Source organism: Rhinolophus hipposideros (genome assembly GCF_964194185.1).
Source record: "Rhinolophus hipposideros genome assembly, chromosome: 20".
In the NCBI taxonomy this organism is placed as follows: Eukaryota; Metazoa; Chordata; class Mammalia; order Chiroptera; family Rhinolophidae; genus Rhinolophus; species Rhinolophus hipposideros.
Genome location: NC_138066.1, coordinates 8496107 through 8520937, shown reverse-complemented (window position 1 = coordinate 8520937; position 24831 = coordinate 8496107). Strand labels below are relative to the sequence as shown.

The 24831-nt window shown below is 46.8% G+C and overlaps 1 protein-coding gene across 10 annotated transcripts in view; it reads right to left on the bottom strand.

Moving 5' to 3' along the window:
* GAS7 (growth arrest specific 7) overlaps positions 1-24831 on the bottom strand; it is a 210905-nt gene that overhangs the window by 55768 nt on the left and 130306 nt on the right. For 9 of the 10 annotated variants that reach the window (XM_081028078.1, XM_081028081.1, XM_081028082.1 and 6 more), the window contains exon 3: positions 3309-3389. In XM_081028078.1, coding sequence (XP_080884204.1) covers positions 3309-3389 — 81 coding nt within the window. Of the gene's footprint in view, positions 1-3308; positions 3390-19435; positions 19659-24831 lie in introns of those variants that run through there. The other variant, XM_081028079.1, reaches the window with a different exon arrangement.

Genomic DNA, 24831 nt, shown 5'->3' with positions numbered 1-24831 from the left:
AGAGAAACACCAAAGCAGCGATTATTTTATTCTTCAGTGATGGAATTCAGGTTCAAAAATGAGGAAAGATGTCAAAGTATCCCAGATCCTGCTCTAGCATCACTGGTGGGTTCTCTTCCCTTGTATCCCAGAGGATGGATGGACAGATGACACGTGTTCATGCCCCAGAGGACAGAGCAGCACGAATCACAAACTGTGGAGGACTAGACAGACCCTCAATTTATGAATGGACAAAGTGAGGCCTGGCATGGGGAAGCGAGGGACCCGAGGCTCCAGTCTAACACAAGTTGTAATCTCACAAATCTAAGATATCGTTGCCTGTTCGAGACACCCTTATTTTAAGTACCACTAAGAAAGAAAAAAAAGATGCTGCCAATTAAACTGGGGTACCCCAATGACAGGATGCCTCTGATTTCCAAGATATTAAAATGTGGGTAAAAAAATGAAAGGTGGGTCTTAGAAGCAAAGAACTAGAGTTTTGCAAGTTTTACTGCTGCTTCTCCTGTCGATGGGCCATGGTCTGCTACCCAGGGACCCTTGGGCAGTGCTGAACTGATTATCACCCTATAACAGAGCTGCTCAATCGTGGCGCTCCTGACATTTGGGGCTGGATAATGCTTTGTGGTAGGGGCTATGCATTGTAGGACATTAGCAATATCCCTGGCCTCTACCAACTGCATGCCGGTAGCAGCTCCCCTCCATGCTGACTGTCAAAAATGACAGACATTGCCAAATGGCCCCTTATAGGCAAAATCAATCACCCCAGAGTTGAGAACCACTGCACTAGAGCCAGAGAAACTTAACAAGCATGCACAGTGGTTCCCTCCCGTCCTTATCCACAGGCTCACTTTCCATGGTTTTAGTTACCTGTGGTGAACTGCGGTGCAAAAATATTAAATAGAAAACTCCAGAAATAAACAATTCATAAGTTTTACATTGCACACCGTTCTGAGCAGCGTGATGAAACCTCACGCCGTCCCATGCCGGCCCGCTCCGTCCTACCCACGATGTCAATCATCCCCTTTGACCAAGCTGGACAGGCTCCCGCCTGTTAGCCACTTAGTCGTCAGATGGGCTGTCTCGGTAACGCAATGCTTGTGTTCAAGTCACCCGTTATACTCAGTAATGCCACAGTCACATAACATTTATTACAGTAGATTATTATACTTGTTCTATTTTATTATTAGGTTTGTTGTTAATCTGTTACTGTGCCTAGTTTATAAATTAAACTTTATCATAGGTATGTACATATGTATAGGAAAAAGCAGCATTTATAGGGTTCGCGGTTTCAGGCATCCACTGGGGGTCCTGGAGCATAGCCCCCGTGTATGTGGGGGTCCTGTTGTATGTATACTGCAGACAAACAAAAGGGCAGAAGCACCAAATTAGACAGGTGTCTTCATTTCAGGCCTTCTCTGAGCCTTCAGAATGCTCATGTGCACATTGACTCTCCAAAGGGGAGGAGAGTGGACAGGGTTTCCAACTGTGTTTAACTACAAAGTCCTTTTTGGCAGAGAACCTGACAGGCCTAGGCTCCCACAGACTTGGGAAACAGGTTCTCTAGGCCCCTGACATGGGTTAGCAGAGAGAAAGTCAGCGTCCACGCATTCGAACGCCTTGGCCACCTTGCCAGTTCTCATCCATGGATGTGACCCTCCCTACCATCTCCCCACCTTCCTTGCCCCCCTTGAGGCCCTAGCACCTAGTTCAGTGCTGGGCAGAGCGAGCTCTTCCTGTGCTTGTCGGGTGAAGGCAGGAATCTGTTATGCCTAGGCATGAGGCCTGGGGCTCTGATCCAGCTCCTCCCAACCCTCCTTCTGGGGAAGTCAAGAGTAAATGCCCCAATTCCCTCCTCATCAAGGGAGTTCCTTTAATTTAAGTAAAAATTTAAGTAAAAAATTCAAAATATAAATTCAAAAAAGTCAAAAGCCTAGAAGAACTTTCAGTAGGAAACACCCACTCATCCCCTCTCCCATGCCTCAGTGGATCCTCCAGAGGTTAGTTTTCCACCAATTCGGTTTTGAGATCTTCATATTCCTAAAGCTGTCCTTTGATCATGCTTTGATTTCTTAATGAATTGGTGGTAGAAAGACTAAAGACTCCTGCTAATGAAAGCTGGGGCCTGGCCCACTCTTCCAGTGTCCACCCTCCTTTTCCCTGATCCAGGATTTAAGCGTCTAGTTATTTTTTATTATTATTATTTTATTATTTTAGCTCTTCCTTTGTTCACCTGGGATGTGTTAAGTGAACTGTTAAACCTTTGATGACTTTCTGTTCCATGACGGTTAAGGAAGCTCTCGGCTCTCCTCCCCTACAGATAAGCTGCTTCTGCCCTCCCCTCCTAAGTGCCTCCCCTCTTCTGTCCAGATACAAGCATTGGCACATTTTCAAAGCTATTTACATTTAAATTCCAAGCTGTAACCACAACCATTCAGGTTGACAACTAAAGTCGAAAACCAGCGAATGGGGTTTACACACCATATGACTGCGGAGACATTCATGAATTCACTCACCCGTGAGGCCAAGCTCTGTTTAGGGACTGAAGAATCAACAAGAGAAAAACAGAGACCAAGTCCCTATCCTCAGGAAGCGTGCAGTTGAACATGAAGAACGACAGCCAACAGGGAGAAGTTCTCCAAGGGCAATGAAACAGCACACTGCTGGAACGCAGAGTCATGGGCAAGGGCTCTAAATTGAGTGGTCAGGGAAGGTTTCTCGGAGGTGGCATTTCAAACAGGGCTAAACCACAAGAAGTCATAAGTTGTTCTCCCACTGGTGTGACTCACAACTCACCGTCCTGAGATCTCAGAACCCGATATCTCCTAAGACCTCCCACCTATTACAGCAATAGCTACCTTGACCACCTTCCCTTGATTACCTTTGCAGATGGAGAATACATATCCTCACAAGGAATCCTATTTTCTTTCCAGAATGTTCTGTTTGAATGTTGCCCTAGAAAAATCTGCCTCCCTTCCACTTCTCCACCTTGATGCCTTTGGGAATCGTGTGGAGGAGTTCTGCCCCTGATTTGGGTCCCTGCAGACAGGTAAGAACTCTGATGCCTCACCTCACCCAGACGACTCCTTTCTCTAAGCACCAGGGCGGGAGTGAGCGGGAGCCATCAGATTGCTGCAGGCGCTGCCAGGGAGATACCATCCTGCAGGGTAATGGGGCCTCCTACCCCTCCCGAACCCTCCCCGGGTTTCGTCCATAAGATCACCAGCCGGGTGTCAGAACCCAGGATCCAGAGTCTTGGCCTTTGAGACGTGGCCCTTCCCAGTTGCCCCAATGTAGTGAGTGGACAGTACCTGTTGGAGGCAGAGAGCTCCTGAGAAGGCCTGGGCTGGCTGGAATCCCAGGAGAACTGCTGGGACGCTCCCAGGTGGTCTCTGGTCAGAGAAAGAAACAAAATCGTTTTCAGAATTCCATAGGGTAGAACCAAAGAAAGTCATAGAACTAGATGGTCAGAGCTTAAAACAATAGTCATGGCCGATCACCTTGCTCCCTAACCCCAGGACTCAGGAGCCTGTGCTCTGCTCCCACACCCTTCCCACCTCCCATGATGACAGGTCTTCTTTTTGCCAGGGACCCTTCTCTACACAGCTGTAGCCTTCTGGTTGGGATCCTCTGAACCATTCCCCTAGTGCCCCTCCCTCTCTTATGCCCCAAGGCTGCCAGTACCTGGAACGCTTCTGTCTCTAGTCCTGGAACCCTAGCTGACAACTGGGCATTTCTCCCCAAATACCACTATCCCTGAAAGCACAGAGGACGGGGCCGTGGCCTGGGGGTCGTACAGACGTAGTCCCTCCAAAGGACCTCCAAAGGACTTCCCAGTTCTACAGTTCTGTGTCTTGGTTGAATTATAACTGCTGCGTCGGACTGGCCATCTCTTCTGATGCCCAGCCACGCAGTCCAGCGAGAAATAAACCTAGTACTACAGCTATGTCATTGTCTCCTAAACACGACTTTACCTATTTCACCACTGTGAGCAGAGACTACTCATAAAATTATCTAGTGATGAAAAGAATGATACTTTCTCACTATAAACAACTGGATAACACAGAAAAGCACAAAGAAGAAAAAACTGTCACCCATAATCCCACAACTTGGCACTACCAACACTTTGGTATCTACCTACATGTTGATTTGTTTTCTAGTCATATATACATCTTTAAAACAAAACAAAATCATACTGTACGTTCTTTTCACATTATCGACTTTTGTGAGCAGCTTTCTAAAATCATGAAAGGGACTGGAGAGTACAGAGGTTAGAGTCTATTAACAACGATGAGTCTAGAAGCAGACTACCTGGGTTTGAATCCCAGCTCTGCCTCTTACCACCCGTGTAAAGTGTAACCCTGGCCACGCCTCATCGTCCTCAGTTTCCTCCACTGTAAATGAGATCAATAATGGCATCCACCCAAGGCAGTCGCTGTAGTCAGGCCAAATGCACACATACAAGCTCTTAGCATAAAGTTATTTTTAAAGTTAGCTGAATATATGAGTGCAATTATATTACGGAAAATTCAATTGTTTCAAATATTAAAAATAAAAACAAGCAAAACCTTTCAATGGCTTCTCTCAATTAGAATACAAGAGAACTGGGTTTTTGCTTCACCTCTGACTCTAAGTTGCTGGGCAGCCCAGGGCAAGTCACTCTACCTCTCTGGTCCTTCAAATCTTCATCCACAAGGAAGGGGTTGGGCTAACTGGTTTTTAAGGCCCTACTACTCCTGCCCTCCAGCTTTGATTGACGGTCTTAAAATCTTAATACCCATTGTTACGGTTTAAGGTGCTTCTGGCTCTAGAAGTTGGGTAGTAATATGATCCCTTCGTGTCTTAAGGGAGAAAAAACAGAACGGAGGGCAAGTGAGGGAAGCGGCAGGGAGGAGTTGACCAGGAACGAGAGCAGTGGGGTCTTTCATAAGGACTGGGCAGAAGAGCAGGCTCAGTGGCCTCCCTGAGGGAGGAGGGACGTGGCTGGCTGGCACTCAGACACCAAGACTTCGAGAACCTACCAGGAAGACCACTCCTACTCGGAGGCCAAGTGCAGTGGAAAGCATTCCAGGCCTGCTGCACAGAAGCTGACCTTTGGAAGTAGCTGACCCTGTATTTTGGCTTTCTTTTAACTCTCAAATGAGGATAAAAATGGTACCTAAAGAAAGTTATGATAGCCTGAAATGGGTTAACCTGTGTAAAGTGTTTAGGATGACATCAGTACACAGTAAGTGCCTTTATCGGCGATAAATAAAACAAACAGATAAGCCAAGCTGGATGAGTCAATTTACTGGAACTTAGATGAGAAAACAGCCTTCATAAGAAGTGAGATAGGCTCCCCCAGGAAGCAGACCCGCCACACAGCCTTAGACGATTTCCAGAGGCCTCTGCCTGCTGGATCGTCTCTACTCAGAGGCCACCCTGTCACCCCCTCTTGCACAGGGTCCAGCTCAGCTTCTCCTCTCTAACCTGGCCCCCTGGCGCTCCTAGGACACAACCTCCACAGCTTCACCAGCTCCTCCCCACGTCCCACCACCCACATCCAATCAGTTCCTGGGGCCTGGAGACACCCCTCCATCACATCCCTCACCTCCTCACCTCTTCTCCATCTCACTCCGAAGTGGTCTCCCTGCCTCCTGTCTCTCCCACTTAAAATCAGTCCACACACAGCTAGCAGACTGCTCCCCTGGAGCCCCACTCTCGCTGCAGGCCACGCACCAGCAAAAAACCCTCGCTAGCTTATTTCCAACATGGCGCACAGAAGAAAGTCCAAACTTTGTAGCCCCCACCCCACCTCCGAGCAAGGCACCCCTGTCTGTCCAGATTGACTTCCTATTGATATCTAGTTAACCCCACTTGTTGGTCTTGGAACATGCCTTTGCTTGGATGTCAGAATTTTGTTCATCAAATCTCAACTAAAACACCTCTTCCACCATGCAGCCTTCCTAGATTGCTTTTTTCCCTTGCTGTCAAACCCCCAAACTCTCTAGAGGGGACACTCTACTACGTCATCCAGATGCCCCCAGCTGGAGAGGCTCATCGCGGACTCCTTGGAGCACTGCCCTTGGCCAAAGGGAGCTGCCTTGCCAAAGGTTATGCCGGGGGTAGGGAAGTAGGAGGTGCTGCACATCCAAATGGCTGGTCAAGACGGGAATAGGGAGGAAGAAGGGAGATAAAGACCCACCAATCCCCTTGCCTCAAGGTAAACAATTTCAAAGGGCCATCCAGCTGAGAGTTGCCCACTGGGCTGGCTAAGGCCTTTCTAGTAACTGTACTGCAATGTTGCTTCCTTCCCTTCACTGGGGGGCTGCTCCCAAGACCACAACCCCTACTGAACCTCCTGCACATAAATCTGTCTCAGATTTGTCTGACAGCCTGACCTAAGAATCCTCTTCCCGGTCCCACAACATACACATTACACCCAGCTCCTTCCAGGGAATCAGCACTTTGTCCCACCTCTCAGCACAGATTTTAATCTTGACCTCTATCTTATCTTGAGGACAGAATCTGTGGTTGGCTCCCCCTTTCAAACATAGCACCTCGCCTGAGGACAGACAGGCAAACAGAAGGATGGACACTCTGATGGCACAATGTAGATCCCCATCTGACGTGCCCGTCTACCCTCTAGGGATAAACAGACAGTTCCATTCTCCTAGAAGTAGTCAAGTTCCCCCAGAGAACCATCTCCTTTGTGGTGTTGCTTCCACGTCTTTGGTGGCTAATACCACTGACCTTATTTCAAAAGAAGAACCAGCAGCTCTTTCTGCTGCCTTCTAAAACTGCCCTACACTAGCTGGCCTGTGTCACTCATAGGCCTCCCAGAAGCTGGAGTCCCTTTTCCCCATAAGTATTGTGTCTCTCTATACAAGGCTCCAGCAGGGACAATGCAGCTTCCTGAAGGATTCATCCCTCCTATCTCTCAGTCTTGGCCAGCTCTGACCAATCCAAAATACAAAGCCCCGAGAGCCTGGAGCAGGAATGGAGCCAGGGCAGGCCAGGCGGACATCTGGAGAGAGCCACCAGGGCTCTGGCTGACTAACCTCACTAGCAGCAGGAAAAATCAACCCAGATGACCATACCACCCAGAGGGAGGAAGAAGACATTTCCAGGCAGGTCTTTTCCAATAAAAGCCTTGCTAATCTATTTATAGCACACCAGGTTCCTTGACCAAGCCAAAGCAAATCTGGAGTGACAGCTTGGGAGTCATGTTACTCTGGATTGAGGTCCTTTTGCATTCTCTGGGGTTCCGTTCCTAGGGTTCTAAATCATTCCAGGTGACCATGCAGATTCCTAACAGAGTCGCTGCCATGCAGGTTCCAAAGTCTCTGGGGGCGCAGTGAGGTCAGAGTGGACGAAGTGACCACTCTGTGCTCCCAGAGAGCCTCTGCCCATCCAACCCAATTCATGAGAAACACATTTTTTTCCTAAAGGCAATTCCAACTTAATTCGGACTTCTGCTGAAACCAGGGAAGCCAAACACACACACATGAAGTGATCATGGATCAAACTGACGGTACAAGTCAGAAATTTTTATTTCCCCATCAGTGGATTACAGTGGCTGCCCCACGTAAACTATATCTTTTAAAGAGAGAGTACACTTTAAGGGTAGAAAGTAATGTAAATCTGGGTTTCAGACCACAGATATGCCAACTTAATATTAGGTTGGTGCAAAAGTAATTGTGGTTTTTGCAATTATTTTTAACCTTTTAAATTGCAATTACTTTGGCACCAATTTAGTAATAACAACAACAATGGTAATACTAATAATAAAACAGTAAATGAGGCAGGAGTTACTAATTTTAAAGTCACTTCTAGACTTCATTTCCCCCTTGTTAAGACCTAACCCTGCGTGTACTAGAGGCATTGGCTTCCAGTGCGAAAACCACAAGGAGCCCCTGGATGTCGGCCACTGGTCATGGTGCTTTGCCCACCAGTAAGTCTCGGCCCCACCCCATATTCCCCTAATCTCCCTGGCCCCACCCACCAGTGGACAGCTGCTCTTGATTGGTCCATTTCCTTGGCTGTGTGGTTGCTCTCTGCTGCCCCAGTGGGTATGAGGTGAAATAACCACAGGTACCAGCCTAGAGGGAATTGGGCTTTCCTATCCTGGCTAGAATCTGAGATTCCTGAAGTGTCCTCTTCTTTGCCTCTCTCTATACACCCCCTGCTGTACTTCGCACTCTCTCTGCTCCACCCACCTCTTGTTTCTTCCTTTCCCTTGTCTGGTGGTGGCCCCAAATGTGGCTTCTCTCTTGGCAGCTATTTTCCTCACCAATAGGGTTGGCTACTCTGCGCAGGTTTCCCTAAGCAGACAGACGGCAGACAACCCTGCTGCGCCTTCTTCAGCCATTGTCTTCCTCACCTGGAAGCTGGATTGCCACCAGGCTGCCCTGTTCTGCTTGGCCATGTCCTTTACCCTTACCAGGAAGGGAAGTCCCAGGAGAATCACAGCAGCCCCCATGCCCCGGTCCAGGAGCAGGGCCGGCCCCGTCAGAATGCAAGCTGCAGCGAGCCATGGGAGCCCATCGGCATCTGGGGATTCTGCTCAGCTCTCCCTTGGGACACTGAGCAGAAGAGGCTCTGGTCCCCTCCTACATACCAGTGTTTCCTCAGCCCCTGGCTTTGCAGTCACCTTCCAGTTAGGGGTCTCTGGCTGGAGGACATCCCTAACCCCTTCTCAAAATTAAATGAAACTGGGCCTCTAACCATGGACTCTCAGCAGAATAGGAACTACTCCTCTCTGAACATCCATTTGTGCCTGGCCCACCCCAAGCCCCCCAACATTGGGTGTCACCTTCAGTGGCCACAAAATATCTATGAAATGGGTGCTATCGTTTCTAATTTTTGATGGAAGAAACCGAACCATCAGTGAGAAACAGTAGAGCTGAAGCTCAGTCTGATAGCAAAGACCAGCTCTGAGCTCTGTGCTGGGGCTCTGCAGCCAAACTGTGCTGTTTTAATCTATATGCCACTCTCGATTTGAGGACCACTTTCAAAATTAACATTACTATATTAATTTAACAATACTTATTTTAATACTAGAAATATAATGTAAATAAACTATGATAGATATTTAATAAATTAAATTATTAATTATAGTATTAATATATTATTTTATATATTGGTATTTATTAATTATGATTATTTGTGAAGGCCTTGTCTGTGTCTGGCACTGTCCCGGGCACTGAGGATACCGCACGGACTTTGACAGGTTAAACTCCCTCTGCCTCCTTCAGCTTACATTCCAGTAGCAGTAGTCACCATGCTATTCTATTTTTGAAAATCAATATAGAAAACTTTTGATGAATGAAAATTTAAAGTTTTTCTAATGGGATTGGTGGGAGGAAATCATGGCAGGAGACACATAATAAATAAGTCAAACATATCAGGTTAGATAGTGGTATGTACAAAAGAGAATAAAGCAGGGAAGGGGGATAAAAAGCATTGTTAGAAAGGGGTGTCATTTTGGTCAGGCGGCTAAGGAGGGCCTCACTGAGAAGGGCACGTTTATTATTAAGTACCTATTGCTGCCATCACAAATGACTCCAAACTTAGCCGCTTACATCAATAAGCATTTCCGATCACATGGACTGAGTGAGTCAGCATCCAGGAGCGGCTGAGCTGGGGGTTGTGGCTCAGGCACCCTATGAGGCCGCAGTCAGTATACCATCTATTGCATCACCTGAGGGTTTGACTGGCTGGAGAAGCCACTTCCACAATGGCATACCCACATGGATGCTGGCAGGAGCCAAAGTTCCTTGTCACAGGGCCGCTCACATCATGGCAGCTAACTTCCCCCAGAAGGAACGAGATGAGAGGGCAGACGCCATGACGTCTTTTCTTATATAACCTAGCATCCGAAGGGACGCTCCACCACGACTGCCAGATTCTGCTGGTCACACAGCCCAGCCCTGGCAGAAAGTGGGACTCCTAAGAGCGTGTGTGACAGCAGGTGGGGGGCCGGCTTGGAAGTTGGCTACCTACCGTACAAGTGAAGGAGCAAGCCATGCATATATCTGAGGGAAGAGAATTCCAAGCACAAAGGCAGTGAGGTGGGCACGTGTCTTTCATCTTCAAACAGAAGCAAGGAGGGCGGCATGGCTGAAGAGGATATAGGCAGAAGCAGAAAAGGTCAGAGGTACCAGAGACCAGATGGAATTATCCAGGGCAGCGGTTCCCAAAGTGGAATCCCCAGGCCGGCAGCATCACCATCACATGGAGACTTGTTAGAAATACACGTTCCCGGCCCCACCCAATTCCTGAATCAGAAGCTCTACGGGTGGACGCCGGGATCTGTAACAACCAGCCCTGCTGATGTTCTGGTGCACACCCAAGTTTGAGAATCAATGCTCAGAGTCTTAACGAGAGTCTTAATGATCATGGTAAGGACTCTGGCTTTTATTTTGAGTGCAGGGACAGCCACTGCAGAGTTCTAAGCCGAGAATTGACATGACCCAATGGCTGCTATTGTGCCAGGACCTGCCTCTGAGCAGGCTTCCTGAACTAAGCTACCACATGCCCTCAGCACATCTGGTGCCAGATGTGTCACTTGTGAATATTGCCTCTTCCCGTCCGGCCTGTCACTCCTCCAGAGGTCAGATAATGTTGCTCTTCCCTAAGTCCCTCCAGAAGGAGCAGCAGGAGCTACTGAGGGTGCCATGAGTGGCACAGGGACCATCCAGGTGTCTCTGCAGTTGGTGTTGGAAACACGACCTCCACCAAGAGCTGAGACGCTGTGGGATCTGGGGGTGTCTCACGCTAGTAGGGTCGGGGACAGGGGTACACAGGCAACCACCTCCCACCCCCAGTTCTGGAGCCGTATTCCTCCATGCTGGTTTCAGATACTGTGGGCATGGATATAATTCCTGAATGATCTAGGACATTCCTGAATGACACAGGAAGAACAGCTCAGCTGAAGACATTCTTGCTTGTGAGGCTTCACCCAGATTCCCCTACTGTGATTCCACAACTGCTCTAAACCCAGCCCCGATCCCTCTGGAAGGGAGATCTAAACAGGTGAACTCTAGACAAATGGAAAGACACAAGGGCTCCTCACAAACACCAGCCGCGGGCCCCTCCAGCGAAGAACTATGCTATGCAGGATCACCCATATCCGGTCACCAGTGGGGAGGGTTGCTGAGAGACCTCCAGTCTCGGGCAGCCAGGAAAGACTTCCCCTAGGCACTGGGCCCCGAGCTTTAGCAAACACAGACCCCAAGCCTTGGAGACCCACAGTCTCCAGCAAGAAATGCATGGCAGGCGTCAAGCCTGGGAAGGGGTAAGGGATGGGGAGTTGGTAGCTAACACCCCTAATTCCCAGCGTACTGTGGTTACAGCCCTGCCAGTCCCGGGGACACTCTCCTGAGAATGAGACTCCGTATGCTCTGGGGAAGAGCAGAGTTTGGGATACCAGGACTCTGCTGTTACAAGAGGAAAGAAATGGAATGGAGACCTGGTCCTGGTGTTTCAAACACCCCTCAAATATGAGGCAGCCTAGAGTTCCTACTAGGAGCTCAGGTGCTGGCATCACACAGACAGATGTATGAATCCCTGATCCACCCCTTATAACTGATGGCCGTGGTACTCAGCCTCAGTTTCCTCACTGTAAAGTGGGGATAACACTGTAGTAGCCTCGTGGTGCTGTGATGAAAAGTCACTGAGGCACGGACAGCTTTCCGCAGTCTACAACACACATTAAACAACAACAATGCTAATAAAACAAAACCCTCTCCATTCCTTCCTTCTCTCTGCTTCCTAACTTCCATCCATCCCCCGTGCCCTCTCCCTGCCCCTGTCCTCCTTTTCATGCCTTCACAGAGCACATCTCCCAACGGGAGAGGAAGGGAAGCGCTCCTCTATGGCGCTATAGGGAAGAAGGTGCCAGAATGCCTTCCCAGCATTTCTGACCTGTAAGGGTGTCCCTTCGTTAAGTAAAGACACATCACTCTCGTGGTCCACAACTTGCTACTTCACAGCAACTCAGAGGACCCTTATGCAAGCCTGTGACCCAGGTAGGGCAGGGGCCCGTAGGCCAGTTTCACAGACGATACGGAGGCTGGTGGTGATACCCTGCCCCTTTGGCACTGGTCTGAACCAAGCTCTGGACTGGCTCCAGCCCTCACAAAGGGCTTGGGAAGAGCAGAGCCAGGAGCAGGGGAGGGATTCTAGCAAGGGCAACAGCGGTCTGCCTGGCACTCTCTGAGCCTGTTCTTCAGTCCCCTCAGGATTCCTGATGTACCAATTTCCCTGGAGAGTGAAGACCTGGGCAAACACACTGGGAATCCCTGAACTTGGGTGGAGGGGTAACGAGGGCTGACTGAAATGTAGGGAAAGGGTGTCTTGTCATTGAGCCAATAGATGTTGGCAGCCAACGACCAGTTCACAGGTATTATGACCCCCATCTTAGGGTTAAGAAAATTGTAGGTTGATGCTGAGAAGGAAACGCTATCGACGCCAAAGGCTGGATGCTCAGGATCCTGAACGTGAGCACAGGCACCTTGCAGAGCTCCAGTCTCGTCTCCAGTCTCGTTCTATTTATTCCTCAGGATTACTGGAGTCAATTGTTAAAAATACAGATTCCCAGACCTCATACCTGAGGATTCTGGTTTAGTAGGTCTTGGGTGGAACCCAGAAGCCAGCATTTTAACAAGCAGTCTCAGTGACTAACCAGATGCGGGAAACCAGTAGAGTCCGCAGTACTATGGTCATGGGAACCAGCCACAAACCGAGAGGTACCCAGACGAGACAGAACCCCAGGGCACGGGTCAGGCAAGGTGAGAAGCAAGATGTGTAGTAGCAATGCAGGGTAACTCCCTCCCATCATCTCCCCCCCAACCTTCTATAAATATCAGGTTCACAATATCTGCCGCCAGAGAGCTCCAGCTTTGACATTAGGCTTGGTACCTGTTTTAGTTCCCAGGGGAGGCTTACAAATTAGATTGTCACATACACTTTAGCATGACTGAGTCCTTAGAGTCTTCCCTAGAATAGGGGAGGATGAGGAAAGATGAAAAAGCACTGTAGTGAAGGAAGCTGAGAGCGAAAAGGCACCAGGAGAAGGTTCTAGGGAGTGGGCACAAGGAGGACGGCAGGCTGACCGGGAGGTCATGTCAGCAGGGCCCACCTCCTTCCCTAAACCTCATCTTAAGCCTCTGAGGGCAAAGTCCTAAGTTAGGACAAGAAGGATGAGTTTTGTGCAGTTCTGTTCCCAGGTGCTTGGCTTGGACAGAGCTCACAGATCAGGGCCAACAGGATATTCCCACCCTGGCTGGGGCACGGGGACAGTCCAGGTGACCTCAGGGTACTGGGTGCTCCTGTCAACATCATTCAGACTTTCTGAGCACTAACTACGATGAACAGGCACAGGCCTAGGGAGGGCCTCTGGGAGCTCAGGCATCAAGCCTGCCCTCAGGGAGCCGACACACTGCCTGGGGGAAGCACAGATGATCTCTTCCTACCTCAGCTCTAGCGCCTGCTTTCAAATCCATCGCTCCTACCAGATGTACTCTGACAGGCAGGGACCATGTCAAATAAATGTATGCCATCTCCCGGGCACCAAATACAGTAGGCACTTAGTAAGTAAGTAATGAATGAAGACTCGGCATGAAGCAACTGTGAGAACTCTGTTTGATTGCACGGCCAATGGCTGATTTAAAAAATGAGTGCATGAATGTGTCTGGGTGTAGATAAAAAGACATACACGGATGGAAAGACAGAGAAGGGCCAGGGAGAGCAGACAGAGACCTGGTACCCTTCACGTCGCATGAATTACAAGTGTCCTTCCCATAGCATGAATTACAAATCAAGCAAGCAACCCAATCTAAAAAGAGCGAAGAACACACATGGGTGGTTCATAAGAAAAATGATTACAAATGACCTATAAATAAAAGGTGCTCAGTCTCACTCAAAATTGGAGAAGTACAAACTAAGACAACACCAAGACACTTTTCTTTTAATTTATTGGGGTGACAATTGTTAGTAAAATGACATAGATTTCAGGTGTACAATTCTGTATTACATCATCTATAAATCCCATTGTGTGTTCACCACCCAGAGTCAGTTCTCCTTCCGTCACCACATATTTGATCCCCTTTACCCTCATCTCCCACCCCCCACCCCGCTTACCCTCTGGTAACCACTAAACTATTGTCTGAAGACACTGGTTTTTTACCCATTGGATATATAACATCTTTCAAGACTGATAATGCCTAGTTTGCAAAGCTGAAAAGCAGTCTGGGAACGTCTCTGAAAGGCAGTGTGAAGATAGCTATTAACATCCCCAATGCACATTCCCCTTGACCGAACGACAGTACTAGGTGTACAATGACGTAAGCATAAAGACATGTTTCGGAGCATTTTTTGTTAGAGGGAAAAAAATACTCTGGAGAAACACCATGAATGCCCACCAATGAGGGACTGATTATGCTGTGTTAGCAGGATAGCATTCTGTGCAGCTGTTGCAGTGAATGAGGTATATCTGGGAGTGTCGTGCACAGCATCCCCAAACACACTGCCACGTGACCAGTGTACAAAAGCTCTCAGGTGCATCTAAAGACCACACAAGCATGTGATGCTGGTTAATTCTTAAAAATAAAACCAAAGCAGAAAGACTCTATTTTTACAGCGCATCCCATTTCAATGGTTTACCAAGAACATGAGAACTTCCCATGAAAGAGAGACAAAACTGTACAGTGTTGGTGCAGGAATAAAGAGGAAAATCGACAGAAAAAGAACCAAGAAACAAACCCCGGCAGACTAGTTTAGTATAAAGAGGCACTTTTCAGGGTGATGGTGAAAGGCTGATCAGTCAGTAAGTGCTGTAAGAAAGGTAAATTTATTTCTCACATATTTTCCGAAATTAAATGCTATCTGAATTAAAATTAAGGGATGGGGAAGAAAAAAAAAACCGGTCCATGAGTGTTAGAAGAAATATTACCTTCTTTTGTTAGCAAAGGCCTTTTTAAAGTGTAACCTCAAAAGGCAGAAATCGGGGCCGGCCCGGTGGCTCAGGCGGTTGGAGCTCCATGCTCCTAACTCCGAAGGCTGCCGTTTCGATTCCCACATGGGCCAGTGGGCTCTCAACCACAAGGTTGCCAGTTCAATTCGTCGAGTCCCACAAGGGATGGTGGGCAGCACCCCCGGCAACTAAGACTGAACACGGCACCTTGAGCTGAGCTGCCACTGAGCTCCCGGATGGCTCAGTTGGTTGGAGCGCATCCTCTCAACCACAAGGTTGATGGTTCGACTCCCGCAAGGGATGGTGGGCTGTGCCCCCTGCAACTAACAATGGCAATGGGGCCTGGAGCTGAGCTGCGCCCTCCACAACTAAGACTGAAAGGACAACAACTTGACTTGGGAAAAAAAAAAAAGTCCTGGAAGTACACACTGTTCCCCAATAAAGAAAGTCCTGATCCCCTTCCCCAACAAAAAACAAACAAACAAAACAAAAAAGGCAGAAATCATAGAATGTAAAGACTGGCTAAACTCTCTAGAAAAATAGATTTTAGAAACATCACACTCAGAATTATAAAACATCATTAAACAAGCACAGCCACCTGCTATACATGATAAAGACTCTTCTCTAAGAACTGTCCAAACCCCAGAGCACTTCCTCTGCAGACCCCCCTCGCAGGGGAGTGCCTGCTGGGCCACTGAGAGTATCATACACAACAGGACTTGGGGAGTCGGGGGGGGGGGGGGGGGGGCAGGGTATCTCCCACTGTCAGTGACCATTTTCTGCTAAATGGCTGCTACAGAAAAAGGACAGGTCTGCAGAGAAAACAAATATATGACGTAAACCCAGAGAAAGAAGGGAGGCATTAGACATCACAAGGTCCCAGAGACAGGACGATCAACTCAGCACTTGATTTTCTAGTCCGAAGCGGGGGCTGCTATGAGATGCCCCATACCATCTAAAATGTCCTTTTTCATAAGCTAGTTGGAATGGGCCTCTAGTCCCATAACAAGACAACCCCTGCCCACAGTCACCCACCAAACTACCTTGCCCTATAAATGGCCATCGCCAGCCCTGAGCCCATTAGATCCACATCTGGTATACACGTCTGTGAACATGCTAACTGTGGCTTCTTCATTGGCCCCAAGTAGCTTGTCCATCATCTCTGCATGGAAAAGTCATACCACTCAACTGTTCAGAAGCTTCTCTTCCCAGGAAGTGGTATTTCCCACTCATTCATCACCTTTCGATTTGTTTCCTGAGAAACTAGGCATTTGCGGACTTCGATCGCTCTGCATGGCTAATTCATAGTTAGAAGACTTTCCAGTAAAAGGTGTGACTTTACATTTAGAAATAATGCTCGAAATCACTGAGTGTTGCTTTTCACAAGACGGAGGAAACTGTCAGAAAGAGCTATGGTTATTTTGGGAAGTAGAAATAAGTAATCATCTCTCTGAGGTGCAGCCACAAAACCACGTCCAAGCTGCTGGATTCCTGAGGAAGGCCACGCAGCACCCGCCACAAAGGGCCCCAGCAGCTCCTTCAGGCATGTAGGAGAATCCTTATCGTGAACCAACACTGCAAAAATGCACAGAAATTCTGGGTGAAATAAGCTATTTTCAAACATCGAGAAAGGGCATTCAAGATAGAGGAGACCACACAATATCGGGAAGAAAATAGGTAGCATTTCAGAATTGGATGAAGGTTCCTTGGGAAAGGGCATGAGTAAGTTGAAATAACCTCTCTGCAAGGAAGCCTGAAAGTCTCATCCACTTAGGGAAATGCTGGAATGCTGCAAGCAGGGACAGCCTTCAAGATGGGCTTAAATTGAGTCATGCTACCCTAACTTCAGAGCACATCAGCACCACCTGGAGGGCTGATGAAAGAAGATCACAGGGCCCCCATCCCAGAGTTTCTGATTCAGGACGTCTAGGGAGGGCCTAAGAAATTGCATTTCTAACAAGTTTCCAGGTGGTGGTGATAATGCTGCCTGGGAACTCCACTTTGAGAACCATAGGTCTAGAGGAAGCCGAGGAAGGGCAAAAGTCTCTGCAACAGTCCAGGTGTTGGAGGTAGGGCCATTAAATTTTGTATGTTTTTTAAGGCACAACAATTAAAACAACTCACAAATTCCACCTGACTTGAAAGCACTCACTGCTTATGCCATTTCCTCCTGAAAATTGCAGCGACTATTTAAGTTGGCCCGAGAGATCCAGAAAAAGAAAACTGAACCTAACAGGACAGATGTTCTAAGAGCAAAGAAGAGATCTACCAGGATCACAAATAGTTAGGTTGTCATGGAATCCTCTTGAGGGTTTCCTCTCCTGCTCTAAAGCCCTCGAGCTAAGAAGATTTTGCATTTGCATACCCGGTAATAAGAATTTACTCTCGGTGTGCAAGGGTTGAGCCAGCTGGGCGGGTGGGGATGTCGTGTCCAAAAGCACTGTGTGCTCCCCGGCCCTTTCTGCTCTGTTCCCCAAGACTGTGCCCTTCTCTGTAGTGTCCTTCATGTTTATATATCAGCAGCAGAAAGCAAGTGAAGACTTTATCTGCGGCAAAGAGGCGAGGGGCGGGGGTCTCCTTAACTCCCAAGCTGGCACACTCCTCCTTCCACAGCAGAGATCACATAGCCCGCCATTTGTGGACGCTCTTCACACCATATAAAACTGACCAGGGCCCTTTCAGGCTCCCGTTTGTGCATCTCAGCCCTGGAAGAAACCTCAGAACACAAGGACACGTCCTTAGAAGGGCAGAGGAGGATGGGATGTTATGCTGGGGAAAGGGAAACAAGAGAAGGCATTAGAGCTCAGCTCCAGTCCTCTCCTCTATTTCAGAGAAATTATTTTTATTCTACGTATAAAAGTTAATACAGATCCAGGGAGAAAACACTGGAAAACACCAAAGAGAAAAAGAGAAAATAAAAGTCCTCCCTAATCCCATGCTCAGAAAGAACCACTGTGAACAAAAACCTCCCCCCACACCTGAATGGGAGTGGAGGGCACCCCAGACAGCAGGAATGAGGGACAGAGAAGTGGCAGCAGGGAGCTGGGCCCTGTCTGCATGGCCACTAGGCCTGTTCCTTGAGGAAAATAAAGAGCTTGAAAGGGCTTTCAAAACCAGCCCAATCCTCTCTTTTAGAGATGGGGGAATCGAGACTTCCAGATGGTGGGATGCAGGGAGGAACTGACTAACCCAGAAGCGAGCAGAGCTATGGGCATGATCTCCAGCCAAGTCCTCTCTGGGATACTCAAGAGAAGTCAAGAGAAGGATCAGAAGTATCTGGAAGTCTATTGCTTTATGTGTCTCTTTTTGGCACCTTGTCTAAAAGCTTTTTTACACTTACTTCCGGAACCACCAGAATTCTGGGACCCAGGCAGCTATTTTAAGCAGGAGCCTTTGCCCACATTCACTGACAGGCTGACAGTGCAACAGGAACGCAGGCCACCTTTCCTGCTGTTAGTGCTACCTGAGCCTTACACTGGAGATGTAGGTGACAGATTGTGCTTCTCCAGGGCATCATGGAGGACATAATACCACTAGCTTGGCTTAGCAGTGTCCAAAGAGACCACTAGTAGCATGTTATGCTGGGGCATGGGAAGTATGGTTTCCTGGCGCTGCCCCCAAATACCACAAGCTAGATAGCTTAAACAATAGAACCGCATTATGGCACAGTTCTGGAAGCTACAAGCCTGAGGTCAAGGTTCCTTCTGGACAATGTGCGGGAGAATGTGTTCCAGGCCTCTCTCCGAGTTTCTGGTACCCTTAGCCATTCCGTGGCTGATGGATGGTGTTCTCCCTGTCTTCACATCTTCACCCCTCTGTGTCTGTCTCTCTGTCCAAAATTCCCCTTTATGTAAGGACCCCACATGTTGGATCAGCGCACACCATGCTCTCGTATGACCTCATCTTAACTTGATCATCTGCAAAGACCCTACATCCAAGGTCGCATTCACAAGTACTCTGGGGGTTAGGACTTCAACATGTTTGGTGGCAGAGGGGTTTCAGCTCAACCCCTACCAGGAAGCGTATGGGGACACTGGGAGGCTGGGGTGGGGGTTGAGTTAACACAGGGAGTAGATCTGGGGGCAAGAATGTCTAGACAAATAAATGACAGAGGCATCGGAGATTCAGCGGCAGAGGGTCTGGTTTGCGGCAGGGCCCAGAAGGGCAGCAAGGAGACTGACCATCAGGGACCAGAGGACAGCTAAGCCCCAGCTCTACTGCAGGTCCCAGCTGGCATCCAGGCAGAGCACAGGAAAACACTCCGACGGCTTGTGAAAATGATGAAAATTGTCTGTGCCAGTTGTAACACTGCTTTGCTCCAACCTCCTACCCCAAGATCCCTGTCACCAGCACCGCTGACTAGGACCCCGAAATGGCCACTAAAGGGTAAATGCCTGGGGTGGGGGGCAGGACCCCCTCTGGCATATTTTTCCCACCGTCCATCCCTGTGCCAAACCACCTGATAACTTCCCCCACTCTCACCCGTTACGGGAGCTATTTCCTCTTGGGCTGAGGCTATCTCTGCGCACGCAGTCAGGCAGTTCCCACAGCTGGCAAGAGGGCAGGAGGAGCTTCATTCAACAGCGATGTCCGGGAGGCCCGCTGGGTACAGGCCCATCTTACGATCTGTCCAAGGACCCCAGGACCCTTCAGAGTAGGGTCTCCGTGGCCCTGCACACAGACCAGCACACGGCAACCAGGGAGTGACATACAGTAAACACAGGCGTCTCGCATGACTAACATTTCACCCTGTTCTCCTCCCACGCCTCTTGGCACTGCCTACTTTGGAATCCAACATGGACTGAAATAACAAAAATGCTGTTACCCTACTCCAAGATCTTCCTCCAATAATAAAGATCTGATCATCGGGCAATCACGCCAGCTTTACATATGAAGGCACACTGCCAAACAATGAGGGGTGATGAGCATGTTGGTGCTACGAATTCCTGGTTTCATAGAATTATAGAGCCCGGAGAGGCCGGCAGAGGTCTGTTCAGGCAGGAAAGAAAAGTGACTCCAACCACAAGGAAAGTCCCATTGGACAATCTCCTTTCCACTTCAGGAAGCATTCAGCCTTTGCAAACATGCGGCCATTTGCATTGTGTTCGCCCACTCCACCCCTGCATGAATCCATCCATGTGGATAATTAGAGTTGGGCACAGAGAAAGCATTTAGCAAACACTTGTTGCTTGATAATCAATGCACATGGTCGTTGCCCACTCACTCATCAGAATATAACCTACAGATAATTTCCATGTTGCATGGTTGTACTGACTCCACAGAACCTAACCCTTTAAACAGATACACTGGTCTATCCGTCCAGACTGCCCTTCCCTGTGGACCCCAACTTCCGGCTGTACCTACATGCTCCCCTTGTCCACTCCCCAACACACACATAGGCTCCAAGAGGCAATGCTTCCTGCCCATCCATGCTCTAGGAATAAGGCAAAGTGTGGGGAGAATTTAAAGGTCCTTCTCTTGAAATTGATGCTTCATAACTGTTGACCAGTCGTTTCTCCCTAGATCCTTCATTCTCGTGCCTACTCCCGTTTCATAATCTCCAATTTCCAAGTGCATTTATATCTTCCCGACTGTGTGTCTAATGCCAATTCTCCCCTGCAATGCTTGGTGCAAATCCACCAGGCTCTGTTTGAACACAGGGCAAACTCAATACCCACAACAACTGGATACATAAAATGTATGCACAAAGCCGACTGAATATAAGAAAAGATGGGGATAATGGCAACCTTCTCCCCTCCACCCAGCTGTGTTCAGGCAGGAAGGTGGGTCCAGTCTGGCCACACCCTGTGTCTTTTCAAAAGAAGTGGGTGTTTATGGAAAACATTGCAATTTTTCAATGTTGGCAGCTAATTGAACATTTTCAAGCATAGTGTACAAGGAATTAAATACCTCTGTTGACAGCCTCTGGCCTCAAGAAAATCTAGTGTGTGACATTTACCGTACTCTGCCTGCGTCTTTGCAGGACAGCTCACCAGGACCTAGAGGTCCTGACTCCGTCTTGACTAGCACACCTCCAGCCATCACACACAGAGGTGATGTAATGCCACTTCCCTAGAAATTTAGTCATCATAGACCATCACTGTTTTTAAAGAGCTCAAACCAAGCAAATGTCATTCCTTGGGGGTACACAACTCATAGTCATCTTGTACTATTTTTTGGCTTTTAATTAATGAATAGTGGTTGATCTAATGACTACCCTTTGATACGAATTGGCTGTTGAATACATTCAGATGCCACAGGAATCGGGTAGGCCACTGGCCTGTGCAGTATGATGAATGAATGGTGAGAGGACAGCAACTATCCACTGGCACACACTTCCTAATGAAAGCAAAAGTAAAAATTTCTGGAGAAGAGAAACCTGAAAGAAGAAACTTGACAACTCCTCATTTCTAAAGCCTGAACTGTTTCACTACATTATGAGTTTCTTGAAGGTAAGGATGGTGTTCATTTTGTCCAGATGTCAGTGTCGTGCAAAATAGGAAAATGAAAACAGTATAAGCCCCAAATTCTCTGACTTAGACTTACCAAGAAACAAAGTTGAAACTAGATTCCACAGGTGTTTTTTAAATTGCATGAAATGCTGATTTAAAAAACAAACAAAAAACTGGGCTATTGACTCAAAAACTTTGAAAGCATGAGACCTACTGTTACCTCCTATTATACATATAAGAATAAAGACCAGAAACCATAGTTGGTAGGTATCCACAGGTTCTGAATCGGTGGATTCAATCAACTGTTGGTTAAAGATATATTTTTAAAGTTACATTGTTGCTGACGTGTACTGTGTAGTTAGGTCTATGATGGGTGCTTCTGTACTAAACATGTACAGACTTTTTTTTCTTGTCATTATTCCCTAAACAATACAGTACAACAACTATTTACAAAGCATTTACATCACATTAAGTGTTATAAGTAATCTAGAGATTGTTAGGTAGGAAAAGGGTCTCAAGGTCTGGATGGTTCTTACTAAATGCAATTCTTGCTAAGTGTTAAAATGTAGCCCAGTATTTCGCAAGCACAGCTCTAACCAGGTAAGTTTGATGCAACTCAACCTGGTAAATAGCCAACTGCAAAGAAGAAATCAACATGTAGTTAATATCAGAATAAGTGTAGCCAACTGCCAAAAAGAAATCAACATGTAATTAACCAAGTAGAGTATAGAAGCAAAGTCTAACTAAGCCTCCCTTCCTGAAGACAGAGCTTTGGATGCGAATCCCCCTCCTATATTTGCTGTAAGTAAATAAAAATACCTAAGATAGCCACGTCTCGCTCTTGACTAGAACACCCCAAGTGGCAAACCCCTTGAGTTCAGGTAACAAGGTGATTTAAAGTGTAGGGGAGAATGTGCATAGATTATATGCAAATACTATTTATATAAGGGACTTGAGCATCTGAGGATTTGGGTATCAGCAGGGGTTCTGGGACCAATCCCCCATTGATACAGATGGATGACTATATGCGCATGTCAGCTATCCTGACAACACTTAAAAATATAAACATGAGCCATACAAAAACATAAACATACAAATATAAACATTGGCAATCTTATACGCTTTCTCTATCTTGCCACCGTAAAATCGAGTTGTTTGTCTTCCATGAGATTCTACTTTACCATAATAGCTTATGGTTATATAACCTTTAACGATGGGACTATAATGCACGTTTACTTGTTTGAAGAAAATTGTGTTTTCTCATTGTATTTCCATAAGAGAAAGTTAGATTTAAATCGACTCAACTTCCTAATATTAGATCCACTGACTACGCCTTCATCAATCTTGTTGTTGCTACGGTAAGTCTCCTTGCCAAGTTATAAATAGGTAGTGACTATTAGAAAACATTTAAAAATACAAAGCAGAAATGTTCACTCTTTTTAAATAGCAGATTCCGACTCAGTAGGTCAGTGGTGGGACCCGTGTATTTGTATTTTTTAACAAACTCCCTAGATGCTTCTGATACCCACCAAAGTTTGGGAACCAGGCAGAAGGAATCCCCAACCGAGGCATCTACAGAACTGTTTCTGAATCACACCAAGAAAGTAACCAACTTGCGAAAGTCCCCAACATGCTTGTTTTTATTAACTATTTTTTAATTGTGATATAATTCATACAACATAAATTCTCTAAAAGCATACAATACAATGGTTTTTAGTACATTCCACACTCATGCAACTGTCACCACTAATTTTAGAGCATTTTTTTACCTCAAAAAGAAACCCCCTACCTATTAGCAGTCACTCCCATTCACCCCTTCCCCAGTCCCTGCAAACCACTTATCTACCTTCTATGTCTATGGATTTGCCCATTCTAGGCATTTCCTATCAATGGAATCCTACAATACGTGGCTTTTTGCCTGGCTTCTTGCACTCAGTATGATGTTTTCAAAGTTCATCCATGTTGTAAAACGTGTCCATTAGTACTTCCTTCCTTTTTCCGGCTGAATAATCCCATTGTATGGATAGACCACATTTCCTTTGTCCATTCATCAGTTGATGGACATTTAGGTTGTCTCTGGCCATTATGAATAATTATGAATAATGCTGAGATAAATATTCGTATACAGGGTTTTTGGTGGACATATTTTCAGTTCTCTTGGGTATATACCAAGGAGTAGAATTGCTGGGTCACATTCCACATTCTTTTTGTTTCACTTCCATATCTGAACCATTTGCTGCTAATCAGTGCCTCTGTCCAACAGCCAATGAAGAAAGTTTTTACATTGTTTACCAAAAGCAGTCTTTTTCAAAGTAACTCAACTTCCTAGAATACAGCAAACAAAATCCTTTTTGTCTCCTTTGTCTTTTGATTTTTATGAGTCTTCAATTTACTGGCAGTGTGAATGACTCTCTAACCCACTTGGCATCTGCGAAAATTCCAAGAGATTACCGGTCTTAAAAACTGCTGAGAAATGGGGGATGTGTTGTGCACTTAAGTACTAACTTAACACTACAAATTAAAGTGGATTCTCTGGGGAGGGGTGGGAGGGGGAGTGGAGCGGGGAGGAACCCACACAGAAACACAGAAGCAGATTATATAGTAAGCTTTAAGGTCTAATAGCCTTCCACTAAAAATCCGTTAAAGAAAAAAATAAAGCCAAAATGCACACACACACACACACACACACACATTCAATCAACCAAATGTGCCGAATGAAAGCATCTTTTCAGTCTCACATATTTGTTCAACACAGACAGACAGGAGAAAACAAATCTATGTTTTGGGGTATAGAAGTTTCTCAGAGCAACTTTAATTAACAGGGAATTATCAAGGCTGTTCTATCCCAAGAGTTAGGCAAGTATACAATTATTTGTAACAAAGAAAAGCTCAAAGAATGCTTTTAAAAGTGTCCTGCTGGAAAACTTATCCAGAAACTCACATTAGCTCCTGGTGTAATAAAGTTAAATGGGAATCTACTCATTTAAAGAAAAATTAAAACACGAAATCAAGAAAACAACCAACTATTTGGCAAATAAATCCAAAAGCTCAAATCCTGGTTTTGTACTCCAAGATTCACTCACAAACATAATAAAACATTTACACATATGGATTGTTTGTCAAAAGAGCTTAAAAACAATTCCCAGCTTTCCTGGGTTTCAGCAGATGCGCTAACAAAATCGTTATGTTTCCCTTAAAAATAAATGTTATTTCAGATTTTTTTTCTACTAATCCACCAACTAGGCTATCCTTACTGCCAATTAAGTTACCACGCCCCCCCCAATCCGACCCGACCCCCATGCTCACCGTCCTGAATACTGAGGCAAAAAATTAAAGATTAAAAGAAGGGACCCACAAGTATCCTGGCATATGAATGGCCAGGTGACTTTGAGTAGGTCTCTTTATCACATGGGGGACTCTGTTTCC